Genomic DNA, 12940 nt, shown 5'->3' on the forward strand with positions numbered 1-12940 from the left:
GGGATGTCCCTCAAATATCAAGCCACCTTTTAATATGCAAGCTAGAAATGGCAGTCTGTGTAGACTCAGAGGCACTCTTCTCTTTTGCTGCTTTAAATATGTTGAGCCTCTGGGCGCTTTGAGAGTTAAGGCCGGAGTGTCAGGCCAAGTCCTCTCTCTACTGGGAGAAAGACCAGGCAGCCGCCTCTGCAGACAAATTGAAGGTTTTTCTCCCTCATTTTCAATCTTCCGCTTTTCACAGCCTTGTGAATGCGGCCTCTGCTCGGTCTAGTCCTTTCCTTGTTAGCCCTGCCTGCCTTTTGCGATGACACGGTGGCCGACGACATCGGGGTTCACATGATGGCTCGCATCTCGGAGCTCCTGTCCCCGGAGGAATGCCAGGCCTTCCACCTCAAACTCCTGGGCCCCGAGGAGAACGTGAAAGACGAGCTGGAGCGCCTCTCCGAGAAAAACAACCCCATCAGCGGTCGGCGACGACGACGAAGGCGCCGCCGGGACATCCTCACCACCGCTCAGTGCAGAGAGACCCTGCAGCAGTGGCTGGAGACGGAGGGCGACACCATGTACTGGGACCGCTTGTCCCGGGCTCTCCAGCTGATCGGCCGCGCCGACGTCTCGCTAGAACTGGGCAAGAACCTCAACCAGGACAAGAACCTGGAGATCAAGAAGAACGTGGAGGAGTACCACGAGACGGTGAAGCACCTGACCTCCTCGCTGCTCCTGGACCAGGGCCCCGAAGGCAGCGCGCCAGGACGGCAGCGGCGCCAGGGCTCCGCGCCGCCACCGCCGCCGCCGCTCGACCAAGAGGAGTGGGACCGGCTGGAGCTGATCGTCGAGCGGAAAGCGTTGCCGCCTTACAACCGGAGCCTCTTTGAATGGGCCACGCCTCTGGCGACGGGCGTCCTCAGCGGCTTTCTGACCTCCTTCATCCTGGTGGCTTTGGCGTTCTACTCTTTCGTCTGGATCCTGAACGAAGGCAACGCCGTCTCCGCGCCGTCTCCCGGCGGCCCTTTGCCAGCCAAGTTCTTACGGCCGCCTCCCGCCAGCCGCGGAGGCATCTACTACTCGTTTCAGCCCCTCCAAAGCTACTACGGGGAGGCGGGGGATGAGGCCGAAGAAAGCTTACGTTGAGCCTCAGCCGGGCGAAGCCAACCTCTCTTCTGCAGAGTGGAAGACAATAAAGGCGGATCGTTTGTTTTGCATGGTTTGGATTCTTTTCACGACGGCGTATAATTCCGTCCGGTTGTTTGAGCCACGCGGTCGGCGCTCCTTGGGCACCGGGCGTGGGCCGTTCCTTCCTCCGCTAGAGGGATTTCCCGCTTCTCCTTTCCCACTTCCTCATCACTGCAGCCTGGAGAGCAGTGGAGTGAAAAGTCTCCTTGGCTTTGATCCTATCTGTTCCAGTCGCTCTGTTTTTCTGCCTCAAATGCAAAGGTGGGAAGGACACCAGTAGACCTAGAGCAGAGGCCTTCAAACTTGGCAACTTTAAGACTTGTGGACTTCAACTCCCAGAATTCTCCAGCCAGCTATGTTATGCTGGCTGGAGAATTCTGGGAGTTGAAGTCCACAAGTTTTAAAGTTGCCAAGTTTGGGGACACCCAACCTAGAGGCTTTAGACTGGACAAGGGGGGTTGTTCAGCAGATACAAGTACAATCCTTTTTAGGTGCATCAGCTACCATTCCCGCTAGTCACTCCATTAAGCCCTCTTCTGTATCAGTGATTCTCAACCTTTAAGACTTGTGGACTTCTACTCCCAGAATTCCCCAGCCAGCTGGGGATTTGAAACGGAAGTTCTGGGAATTGAAGTCCAAGCGGCTTAAAAGTTGCTAAGGATGAAAAACACTGTTCTCTTGTATAGTAATGACCATAGTTGGCTGATGGTTTGCCCCCACCCCACCACCAGGTTGTTATGAAAAGCAACCATTATAAATATACAGTGAAGAGATTTCCCAGTACCTTATAATCCTGCCTTTGGGCTAGTAGTGTCTCAAGTACATTAGTCAATATTCATGTTGCCTTTGGGCTAGTAGTGTCTCAAGTACATTAGTCAATATTCATGTAAGATCTCTGATGATTGTGAAAAAAGAAATTGTATCAAACAGATTTCCCCCCCCCCCCCACGAAGATACTCCATAGTAGAAGCAAAACCCCTGACATAATTGGATTCCATTGATTTTCATGCTGCAATATTGGTCAAGGAGAGTTCCATCTGTCCCTCTGACTGCTTGTTCTGCTACAATGATTGTGTTTTGTAGGCAATGCTCTTTGAAGTGCCAAAACTACTGGCTGAAACTTCCTAAGCATATGTCATTTTGCTAGGCTTTCTTAACCCCAAACTAACCTTTACAGCCCTGTGGCTTTTATCAGGCAGTTAAGGAGATTCCTTTGCAGTTCCCTCATTTTTGAGGCAGATTTGAAATGTTAAAAACATTGTGGGCACGCTCACAAAATCATCAGTTGGCAATTACATACCAGAAGATACAGCAGAGAGATAATTCCTCCTCCTTCCTGCCCCACACCCACTTTTAATCCCCTGGCTTTTTTGTGGCGTTTGGGCTGACTTCCCAACCCAATACTTGAAGGCTGCAAACTTCTAGTTTTATTTTCTAAGCATGGTTGCTTTTTGGATCTAAACGGAAAGAGTGGCCCTATTGGAAACCTATCAAAGAGCACCACTTTGCTTTGCAGGTATGCTTCCTTCTCATTTAAGGTCTGTTAACTAAAATATTTTAAAGACATTTAATCAGATGGGGCATTGATCACAAAGGCAAGGAAAACAAACCCCGAAGAAAAAAGTAATGGGCATCAGTTTTTCTTGCCAAAGGCTTAGGTGAAGAGCCAGGTCTTTAGGGACCTTTGATATACTAGTAGAGTAGGAACAGTTTGAATTTCAGGGAAAATTTCATTCCAGAGGGCAGACGCTGCTCCAGAGAAGGCATGTTTCCGGGGTCTCTACAGATGGCAACAAGTTTTAATCAATTGGATATTCCTGCATCACTGTTTTCTGGGTCAGACAAAGCTTCAGGGTTGTCTTCAAGGGGGAGCCCATATAGAGCATGTTCCAGTAGTCAAATCCTAAGGCCATCAGAGCTTGAATGATTATCTGAAGAGCACCTGTTTTAGGAAGAGGGGAATTAGTGTACCAGTTGAAGCTGGGCAAAAGCCTTTCTGGCTTGCTCATCAGGCAATAAATGTGAGTCCAGGAATACTCCCAAATTACACACCATCTTTGAATGGGGAAGTGTAACCTCATCCAAGGTCCAAGCTGGAATATCTTCAGACCTGGGCAGTTTAAAAACCCACAGCCACTCATTCTTGGTAGGATTGGGATGGGCTTCTTGCCATCCAAACCTGTGCAGCCTCCAAGCATTGGGCCAGAATCTCAACAGTCTCACTTGGCCAGCCCAGAGTCAAAATATATAATAGAATTTTATCAGGATGCCGATTATACAGAATCCCAAGCTAATAGATGACCATTTTCCTGGGTCTAGGACAATTCACTGCGGCCAACACGTTGCAGCTATCTGTTGACCCATTCTGCTCTCTCCTTGCCACTGAACACTGAATGGAACTGGCCCTGGAGAAAGGAAGGGGGCCATCATAAAACTGTTGTCAGGTCTGCAGCCGGTTCCTTTTGGGATCTTTGGCCTGTCACACTAATATTCTATTCTACTATGCTGTTTCATTAGTGGGGAATAGTAAGGAGTAGAATGTGTTGTTGTCAAAATAAAATTCCTTTCGAGAATCCAAGGTCATCCTTTGTCTCTACACCTCTGCACCTGACTGGAACTGGATCGGTGGGACTGCCAGCATGGCAATGGAAGATTGGACCGTGTGATGGGCTTGTGGGTGTGGGGGCAAGATCATGAACTCTCAACTGGGTGGGGAAAACCAGGAAGCTTTCAGATTCGGGTTTTCACAGATGTGCTAACATGACTCTCTTAATAAATTGGAACTTTGAGCAATACTTTGCCTTGGAGTCTGATTTAATTTTGGATGTTATTTGGAACCCTGACAACCGTGTCCTCAATCTCCATAGAACCAATTCTGGAGGATACCACAGTCAATGGTATCAAAAGTTGTCGAGAGGTCAAGAAGCACAAGGATGGGTGGACCGCGACCATCAACAAGCACAAACAGAGCTGTCTCAGTACTAAATCCTGGCCCGAACCTTGACTGAAATGGATCTAGTTAATCTGCTTCTTCCAGGATTCTCATCAGCAGTAGACTGACCTCCCCTCCCCGCTTCTCACCAACCTTCACCCCAAAGTACTAGTTAGTAGCACATCTAAAATGGTCAGGTTCTTAATGTTCTCTGAACTTGGTTCGTTTGCTGCAGACATTTCATTACCAGACAAGGTAACATCATCAGAGCATGGCAGAACGAACTTTTTGCTAGGTCAACTGTTCAATTCTGGAATTAAATTCTTCTAACGATTGGAACATCCCAAATCTCTCTCAGACTAAAATGCCTTTCCATTTTTTAAATAGCCACTTTGGATATCCACTCACCTCAAGGGCAGTTCAGAAATCTGTAGATTAAAAAAATTAAATAATCAGTAATTTAAATCACAAGGCATCCACACCCATGGAGGTATGTTGATGAATTGTAGTAGATTACTCAAGGAGGAACAGGCTGAATATTATTTGTTTTTAAGCTGGCTTCCTGTTTCACTACTTTCCATTACTTGGATATGAATATTTTGTTTCAAAGCAAACAGGGAATCTGCAGTACGCCTGGGCCTGTTAAAAAGTAAATGAAATTGTTGATTCTTCTCTCTTTCAGCACATAATTCAGTTTGCAAAGTATGCATCTTAAAGCCACCACTGACTGATTAAATAGAGCGGTTGCAATTTATTCCAGAGATTTAAAAAAAAAATTCCAGGCTGCTGAACTTATTAGTTTAAAAAATATATCTCACAACCCCTGATCAAGAGCTTTAGAGATAGAAAATTGGCTGTGTTCAAGTGAACATTTTTTCCTGTAATTGCTCATAGAACTCTAGGGTTCTACAAACAGTTCAACACCTCCCCCCCTGCTTTATTCATTCCTATTGTGTAAAGCGCTATGGCTGGGATCTTAATTGGCCAAACACAGATTTCAAGCTTTTTCCCATTTTGTGTAACCTCTCAGGAGTGAATCTGCCCCAACAAAAAAAAAAAAAGAGAAAAAGGTAAAAATGTTTGACTGTGATGTGTGCAGCTATAACCCAGGAAATCTATTGTCTTAACATTCCAGGAAAAAACCAGGGTAGAAAGTGTGGGGGAACCACAAGCTGTGAGCATTTTTTGCACTTTATTGCTCCTCCATTTTTACATGATTACTTTCAACCACCTAACCAGATGCTGTGGCCTCAAACCTAGATGAGAGATGGGATTGAAAGCCATAATAAAGTGAAGTTCTTGAATTTTTTTGTTTTCTAACACTTTATTTCAGAAATGGGGGTCCTAGACTCATAATTTCTAATGGATCTAGAGGTTTTAGGGTGCATCTCCATTAGCTAAGCTAGTCAAGGTTACTAGAAATTCTAATTCATTAACTATTAAAGACATAAGGTAAAGGTTCCCCTTGCACATATGTGCTAGTTTTTCCCGACTCTAGGGGGCGGTGATCATCTCTGTTTCAAAGGCAAAGAGCCAGCGCTGTCAGAAGAAACCTCCGTAGTCATGTGGCCAGCATGACTAAACGCTGAAGGCGCATGGAACACTGTTGCCTTCCCACCAAAGGTGATTCCTATTTTTCTACTTGCAGTTTTTAAGGGGTTTCAAATTGCTAGGTTGGCAAAGCTGGGACAAGTAATAGGAGCTCACTCCATTACATGGCGCTAGGGATTCGAACCACTGAATTGCTGACCATTCTGATCGACAAGCTCAGTGTCTTAGCCACTAAGCCACCACGTCCCTATATTAAAGGGATAGCTATTAATATTAATTACAGGTAATCCTTGACTTACAACAGTTCATTTAATTACCATTTGAAGTTACAATAGCACTGAGAAAAGTGACATGACAATTTTTCACACTTATGACCATTGCAGCATCAACCCTCTGGTCATATGATCAAAGTTCAGGTGCTTAGCAACTGACTCAGATTTACAACTAGGGTCATGTGACTGACCTTCTGACAAACAAGATCAATGGGGAAGCCAGATTCACTTAACAACCATGTTACTAACTTAACAACTGCAATGATTCACTCAACTGTGACAAGAAAGGTTGTAAAATGAAGCCAAGCTCATTTAACAAAGATCTCACTTAGCAATGGAAATTTTAGGCTCAGTGGTGGTCATAAGTCAAGGACTACCTGGACTAAGTTGCAATTGATCAACCACTAAAAAAACATAAGCGTAGTTTATACTATGCTCCACATTTATTTCGGTAAGTTCACAAGACCCTTAAAGCAGGGGTCCCCAAGTCCCAGGTCGTTTAGTGGCAGACATTTACAGGAGGTTAAAAAACCCCAGAAAAATATTATTTAGTATACAAAAATAGGGCAAAGGAAAGATATCAGTCCCCTTGCCAATTGGGATTGGTATGCTGGAAATATCTGGCATAAATCAGAACAGAGGCAGTAGGGCAGGGGTCCCCAACCCTGGCCAAAGTACTGTGCCCTGGCCCATTTGACACTGGACCATGGAAGCATTGGGTGAGCATGCAAACGCACACAACTGCCCTTGTGTGCTCATTCATCCCTCGTGAAAACCATCCCCTCTGCCCCCCTCCTTGCCGGTCTGCAAAACTGGGAAGGTTGGGGATCATTGCAGTAGAGAACGGATAAGAAATGATGGAAGGGGGGAGGGGGCAATTGACCCTTTTATTTATAATGGCAAAAGCCCTAAAGATCAGGTGATCAACAATTTCAAAATAGTCCACTCTCTGCTGAGCGGAAGGATGTGAGAATTCAAACAAGACTTGGGGCTTCTGCTCATAATCAGGATGTGAATTTGCAAAGTTATTAAAAGGGGATGATGAGGTATCAAAAGATTGACAAAGGAAGTGCTACAATTTTCACCAATCATTTGCTCTATACCCTAAGGCTGAATGGTCCTGACAGGATCTGAAGGAAAAGAATGGATTTTAGAGCACAATGATCTGAAAAGCGGACCCTGCACTTGCTGGAAATATGCCAGGAAGAAAAGAAGGAAGGAGGAGGAGGAAGAAGAAGGAAGAAGGAAGAAGAAAAAGAAGAAGGAAGAAGAAAAAGAAGAAGGAAGGGTGAAGGAGGAGGAGGAAGGAGGAGGAAGAGGAGGAGGAAGAAGGAAGAAGAAGGAGGAGGAGGAGGAAGGAGGAGGAAGAAGGAAGAAGGAAGAAGGAAGAAGAAGAAGAAGAAGGAACAAGGAGGGAGAAGGAGGGAGAAGGAAGAAGAAGAAGGAAGGAGGGGGAAGAAGGAAGAAGAAGGAGCAAGGAGGAGGAGAAGGAAGAATAAGGAGGAAGGAGGAAGAGGAAGAAGAAAAAGAAGTAGAAGGAAGAAGAAGGAAGACAGAAGAAAAAGAAGGAAGAAGAAGGAAGAAGAAGGAGGAGGAGGAAGGAGGAAAAAGGAGGAGGAGGGGGAGGAGGAGAAGGAGGAGGAGGAGGAGGAAGAAGTAGAAGAAGAAGAAGAAGAAGAAGAAGAAGAAGAAGAAGAAGAAGAAAAAGACGAAGAAAAAGACGAAGAAAAAGAAGAAGAAGAAGAAGAAAGAGGAGGAGGCACTCAGATGGCACCTGTGTACAATTCCTTAAGCCGAACATGCTTTTTCCACCCTTATGATCCTAGAAAAAGATACAGCTGCTTTGAGGAGTTGCAACCTGAGGGTCTGCAAAAACACTCCAATATGCTCTGAAGCAGTTTGTTGCCTTTGAGTCCTTTGTTGCAAAGCTCCAGTATATACTAAAATCTTCAATGACACAATTTACTACTGCTGTTTTGGGAGCACTGGAATTGGCTACCAGCTATGCACCTGAATGCTTTCTTGCTAATAATAAATGTTAAATTATCCCCCATAATAGTGGGATAATATGCCAGTGATAAAACATCCTATACTAATTTTCTCTGAGTATCATGCTCAGGCTAATGTTTTCCATAGACATTCTCACTGCGGCATCTCTGCTACTGTATTCAAACTCTGCTACCATTTAATCATGCAGTCCTTGACCCATTTGCTTTCTGAGTCATACCTGCCCAGAAGTCTATAAATACATCCTAACAAATGTTCTGAGTCACCTACAAGATTTTCAAATTTAGTCAAATGTCTCCATATTCCCCTTTGTTTCTGTAATTCTTTTGATACAATGCCACGTTGTTTGAAGATTGTGAAATCCATCAAGAAAACTGCACCATTATGAAGAAAGACTTTCAAAGGATTACTAGGCCAGTGATGAGGCAGCAGTGACGTGCGGTGAAGCTTATGGCTGGTGAGGCAAAAAGAAAGAAAGCGGCTCCCCCCCCCCCCCCGCAGCAGCTATATCCGAAATAGAGGCGCCCCGCAGCTATGTCCGACCCAGTTGCGGGGCGTGGGGCGCCTCTATGTCAGACAGAAGCGGTGGGGCGCTTTCTTTTGGCTTTTGCACGCCCCGCAGGGTAAACACTTCCACCTTGCAGGCGCCAGAGCCGCAGGCCACCAGGAGCACGTCCTGCCCTCAGCAGAAGAGCGCCGATTCTTGCCCAGGCTGGAGCGAGAGCCGCAGAGGTGAAAAGCGAAGAGGGGTGGGGTGTTCCAAGAGGCCCCCTCCCTTTTTTGCACTCCGCAAGCCAGCCCCGCAGGAGCAAGAGGCTCAGCTCCGCTTCTATCGCCCCCCCCCTCTGCTCCAGAGAAGCCGTCCGTGGGCGAGTCTCCGCAGCCCCGGTTCCATCTCCAAGCAGCCCCGGGAGGAAACGGGCCAGCCCCGCTTCCCTCCCCGGACTTTCCAGGAGCAGAGGACCCACATTCCACTCCCCCTTCCAAGCCCCGAGTGGCCAGCCTCGGTTCCCACCGCTTTCTCCCAGAATTCCGGCAGGCCGAGGAGGAACCCGGACAAGGCTGGAGCAAGAGCCGCAGAGGTGAAAGGCTGGGCACTTGGGGCTTGGAAGGGGGAGCATTCTGGCAGCAACTACCTTAGCCTTTTTCCTTTTAATTTAATTTAATTTTCTTTTCCTCATGACATTGGTGAGGCCCCACCTCCCCTGCCTCCCCTGACTGCATGACCCTGTGAGGCAGTAAGGCATTTCCTTATTAGACAGGGAAAGAAAAGAAAGAAATACCTATGAATCATTAATCACTCCACCTTGAAGTCTCCCCAAACACACAAGAAGGAAGGTTTCTTTAATTCCACTGAATACAGTTCCTCAATTTTCTTTTCCGATCCATCAGGAGATCAAGTAAATCTGGTATCTATTCCTTTCCAACAACCTCCATATTCTTTAGTTTGACTGGCCCTGTCATCCTGTAGTTCTTGGTGTGCTTCCCTTTCTTTAATTTATAATCCGATTTCCTATATATAATATAGGTTGTCCTCACATTCACAACTAAGCTGAAAATTTCCATTGCTAAGCAAGACAGTTGTTAAATGAGTTTTGCCCCATTTTACAACCTTTTTTTGCCAAAGTTGTTAAGTGAATCACTGCAGATGTTAAGTTAGTAATACGATTGTAAATTGAGTCTGGCTTCCCCATTGACTTCTGCTTGTCAGAAGTTTGCAAAAGGTGGTCCAATGAATCCAGGGCATTGCAATTGTCATAAATGTAAGACAGTTGCCAAGCATCCAGATTTTGAACATGGGTCTATGCAGATGCTGCAGTGGTCATCAGAATGAAAAAACAGTCATAAGTCATATTTTTTCAGTGCCATTGTAACTTCAAACAATCACTAAATGAATGGCTGTAAGTCAAGGAATCCTTGAATGCCAAAACTACAAAACCCCATAATCCCTTGCAGGGTGGAGTCTGGGCAACTGAATGGAACTAGCAGAACCTTTATATATATATAAAGTTTTTTATTTTTTCATTTTCATAACATATAACCACATGTATACTATTACATAGCCAACATCGTATTGTATTATTAAATGTTTGCATCAATTCGTCTTGCCATCAACTCCCAAAAACAATTATTGGCTCTTCTGCTCTCCATACACCATATTTGTACCTTATCCATCACTTTTTCCTCCCTCTCTCCTCCTCCTCCTCCCTATCTCCTTTCTTCCCTCTGTCGCCCTTTTCTTTTCTACTTCCCCTTCCTCTCTCCTTCTCCTCTCTCCTCTTTCCACTCCTCCTTTCTCTCCTCCTCATTCCCCCTGCCCTCTCTCCTATCCCTCTCTTCTTCCCTTACCTCTTCCCTCTACTTCACATACTTCATCTCATTTACTTGGTGTATTTCAGCTTCTGAGCAAGCTTCATTTTATGTTGATGGTATTTATAATTTCTTTTCAACATATATAACATATATCTTCCTCCTTTTTTTAAAATAAGAGAGAGAAAAGTATGCATATATAGTCATTGTGCTTTTAACCACCACCACCCCCCCCCCCCAGCTTCATTTTGGCCGAGATGTAGACCTGGTTACAATTCCCAGCTATTTTCCTCATTATATTTATATAATTACTCATCCTTACACACCCCCACCTTGTGATTCTGTCTTTAAATTTCAATAGTTTCCCACTGTAAGTATATTTCATGTTCCCTCTCCATTTTTCCATACTTGGTTTTAGATTACCCTTAATTGTCTATAAATGGCAATCCTTTCTGTTCAATGTTCATTACAATTCCCTTAATCTACTAGATAAAATAACAAGCAGTACACATCTCACTTTGTTCATCATCTTAAAAGTTCTATATATGTCCATGTTTCATATATTTTGACCCATGCTTAATTGTCCTTCTATTGTCATATTCAATCAATTAGCAATTCAGTTTAATTATCATATATAAAAATGAATCACAAACCTCTGCTTTACAATCTCCCCATATCAATTTCATATTTGTCCATATTCCATATATTTTAACCTTTATTTAATTATCTTTCCATTATCATAATCAATCAGGTAACAACTTAATTTTATTGTCATATTTAGGAGTAAACCCCTTACCTCAGGTTTGTATTTTCCCATATAACAATTTCTAATTGTTTTTTTTCCTAGTAAGTCTTTTGTCCCTCTTCTCTATTCCTGCCTTCTCCCTTTTCTTTGTTTTGACATGTCCACCCTCTTCAATTTTCCCCAAGCTACTGTCAAAGAATTCTTTTATATTTCCCTTTGTTGGGGCATAACCTCCTTCTTCATTTTCCTTATGCCACTGACAACCTTCAAAACATCTTTTGTCTGCTTTTTATTTTCTTTAAATTTTCCCTATACCACTGCCAAACCCAGTGAAGTTTTTTGTCTGCTTTTTATTTCCCACCGTTTCTACCGCTTCATTACTAGCAGAACGTTTCATGGCCAGATGCCCTTCCTGTCGTCAATGTGGAATTTTGCTCAGCAGTATGTTCAACAGGATGTTATTTTATGCTACTACAAATAAATAGTTTCAAGTATGAAAAAAATAGTTCCTTTTAAATTGAATTATATTGTCTTTCCCAAGGTAGGACTTCTCTGATGTGTCGGACTTCATTTCCCACTTTATTCTAAATTATATAAAATACTTTTTCCTAATTAAAAGATTAGATAGCAGCATTTTACAAGTGGTTGGTAAAGAATAGCCCCAATCCTCAGATTCGCAGGCCATAAAAAAGAAGGAAAAGAGGAGGAGGGAAGTGGAAAAAAAGCATCCATTTTTAAAGAGAAATATTCCTTCCAAAATCATGACTGGTGAGTACAATTGTGTAAGGAAGAATCTATGAAACTGTATTCTTCCCTTCTGTGCAAACCGATAGAGGGAGAGGGTGGAAATGAAGACAAATGTAATTGTAATCATACTTCAGTAGAAACACTGATGGAACATAAAATAAAACAAATTAAATCATTACGCCTCTTAGATCTTGCAATATTCTGCGTCCGCCTCATTAGATATGATAACATGAACATGACAGCATGCAAGAACACAAGCGAGCAGTTAGACGAGGAGACTTGAACTCATTGGTAGCCTCACACTGCAAGGAACAAGGACGCAAATTCAATTCTGCAGCTATGAAGATTGTCGGACAAGCAGGCACAAAAACAGCCAGGGATTAAAGCCTGAGAAACAGGCCCCTTGTCAGTCAAGTGCTGATTTACTATCAGCTTATCAAGTACTTAGGAGGCCAGGGCTTGGCAGCATAAGCAATCAACAGCCAATGACTTAATAGCCAGTCATCAACACCCCAATCAACATCTTAAAAAGCCACATCCAATAGGCACCATAAAAATACCACACACAGAACTGTGCAAAGCACACACTCTGCTAGAGAGAAGTTCCCTGAGGATGGGTTCTAGCAACAGTCCAAAAGTTCAGAAGATTAAACCTTTCCTCTGGGTGACCGACCCTGATTGGATCCTGCAACATTAACCTGAGATACGTTGTATTCGCCTTCATTCATGATAGCATGAATCTACATGGTGACTGGGCTATAAATGATCCTCCAAATTCCAAAAGTGAGCGCAAAACTAATGCAATAACAGGGGGAAATATATGGGAAAGAATCATATCAGCTGCAGTAAATTCATTTAACTTTAATTAGGTTTAAACTTGAAATCAAAGTTTGTTCTTTTTCCAGCTCCATCATTTCCCACCACTGTTTTGGAGTGCAGCCTAGAACATAGGAAAAAAAATAGTAACAACAACCACCTAAAACAAGAACTTGTAATGGGCTCCTTCAGATTGTATTATCTTGTAAAACCATCTTGTAAATGCACCGTCTTGTAAAAGAAATCCTATACCCCCTAAAAAGCACAGATACATATCCCTTTATGCAGAATTTATGATACTCTGAGTTTGCCCTATTATATAGTATAAATAATTTATAGTATCAAGTTCTGCCAGTGGTTTCTAAAAAAAAAAAAGAAACTGCTAGT

General features: G+C 43.7%; 1 protein-coding gene across 1 annotated transcript; it reads left to right on the top strand.

Annotated features, from left to right (window-relative positions):
- Positions 1-249: 249 nt before the first annotated feature.
- LOC116504499 (transmembrane and death domain protein 1-like) lies at positions 250-1131 on the top strand. Its single transcript, XM_032211530.1, has one exon. It carries the CDS (start codon positions 250-252, stop codon positions 1129-1131), a length of 882 nt encoding a protein of 293 aa, XP_032067421.1.
- The last annotated feature ends 11809 nt before the right edge of the window (positions 1132-12940 follow it).

This window comes from Thamnophis elegans, chromosome 2 (genome assembly GCF_009769535.1).
Source record: "Thamnophis elegans isolate rThaEle1 chromosome 2, rThaEle1.pri, whole genome shotgun sequence".
Classification (NCBI taxonomy): Eukaryota; Metazoa; Chordata; class Lepidosauria; order Squamata; family Colubridae; genus Thamnophis; species Thamnophis elegans.

Bases quoted from the DNA above. Each gene is read 5' to 3' on its own strand.
- LOC116504499 (XM_032211530.1), top strand. From the start codon at position 250: ATGCGGCCTCTGCTCGGTCTAGTCCTTTCCTTGTTAGCCCTGCCTGCC.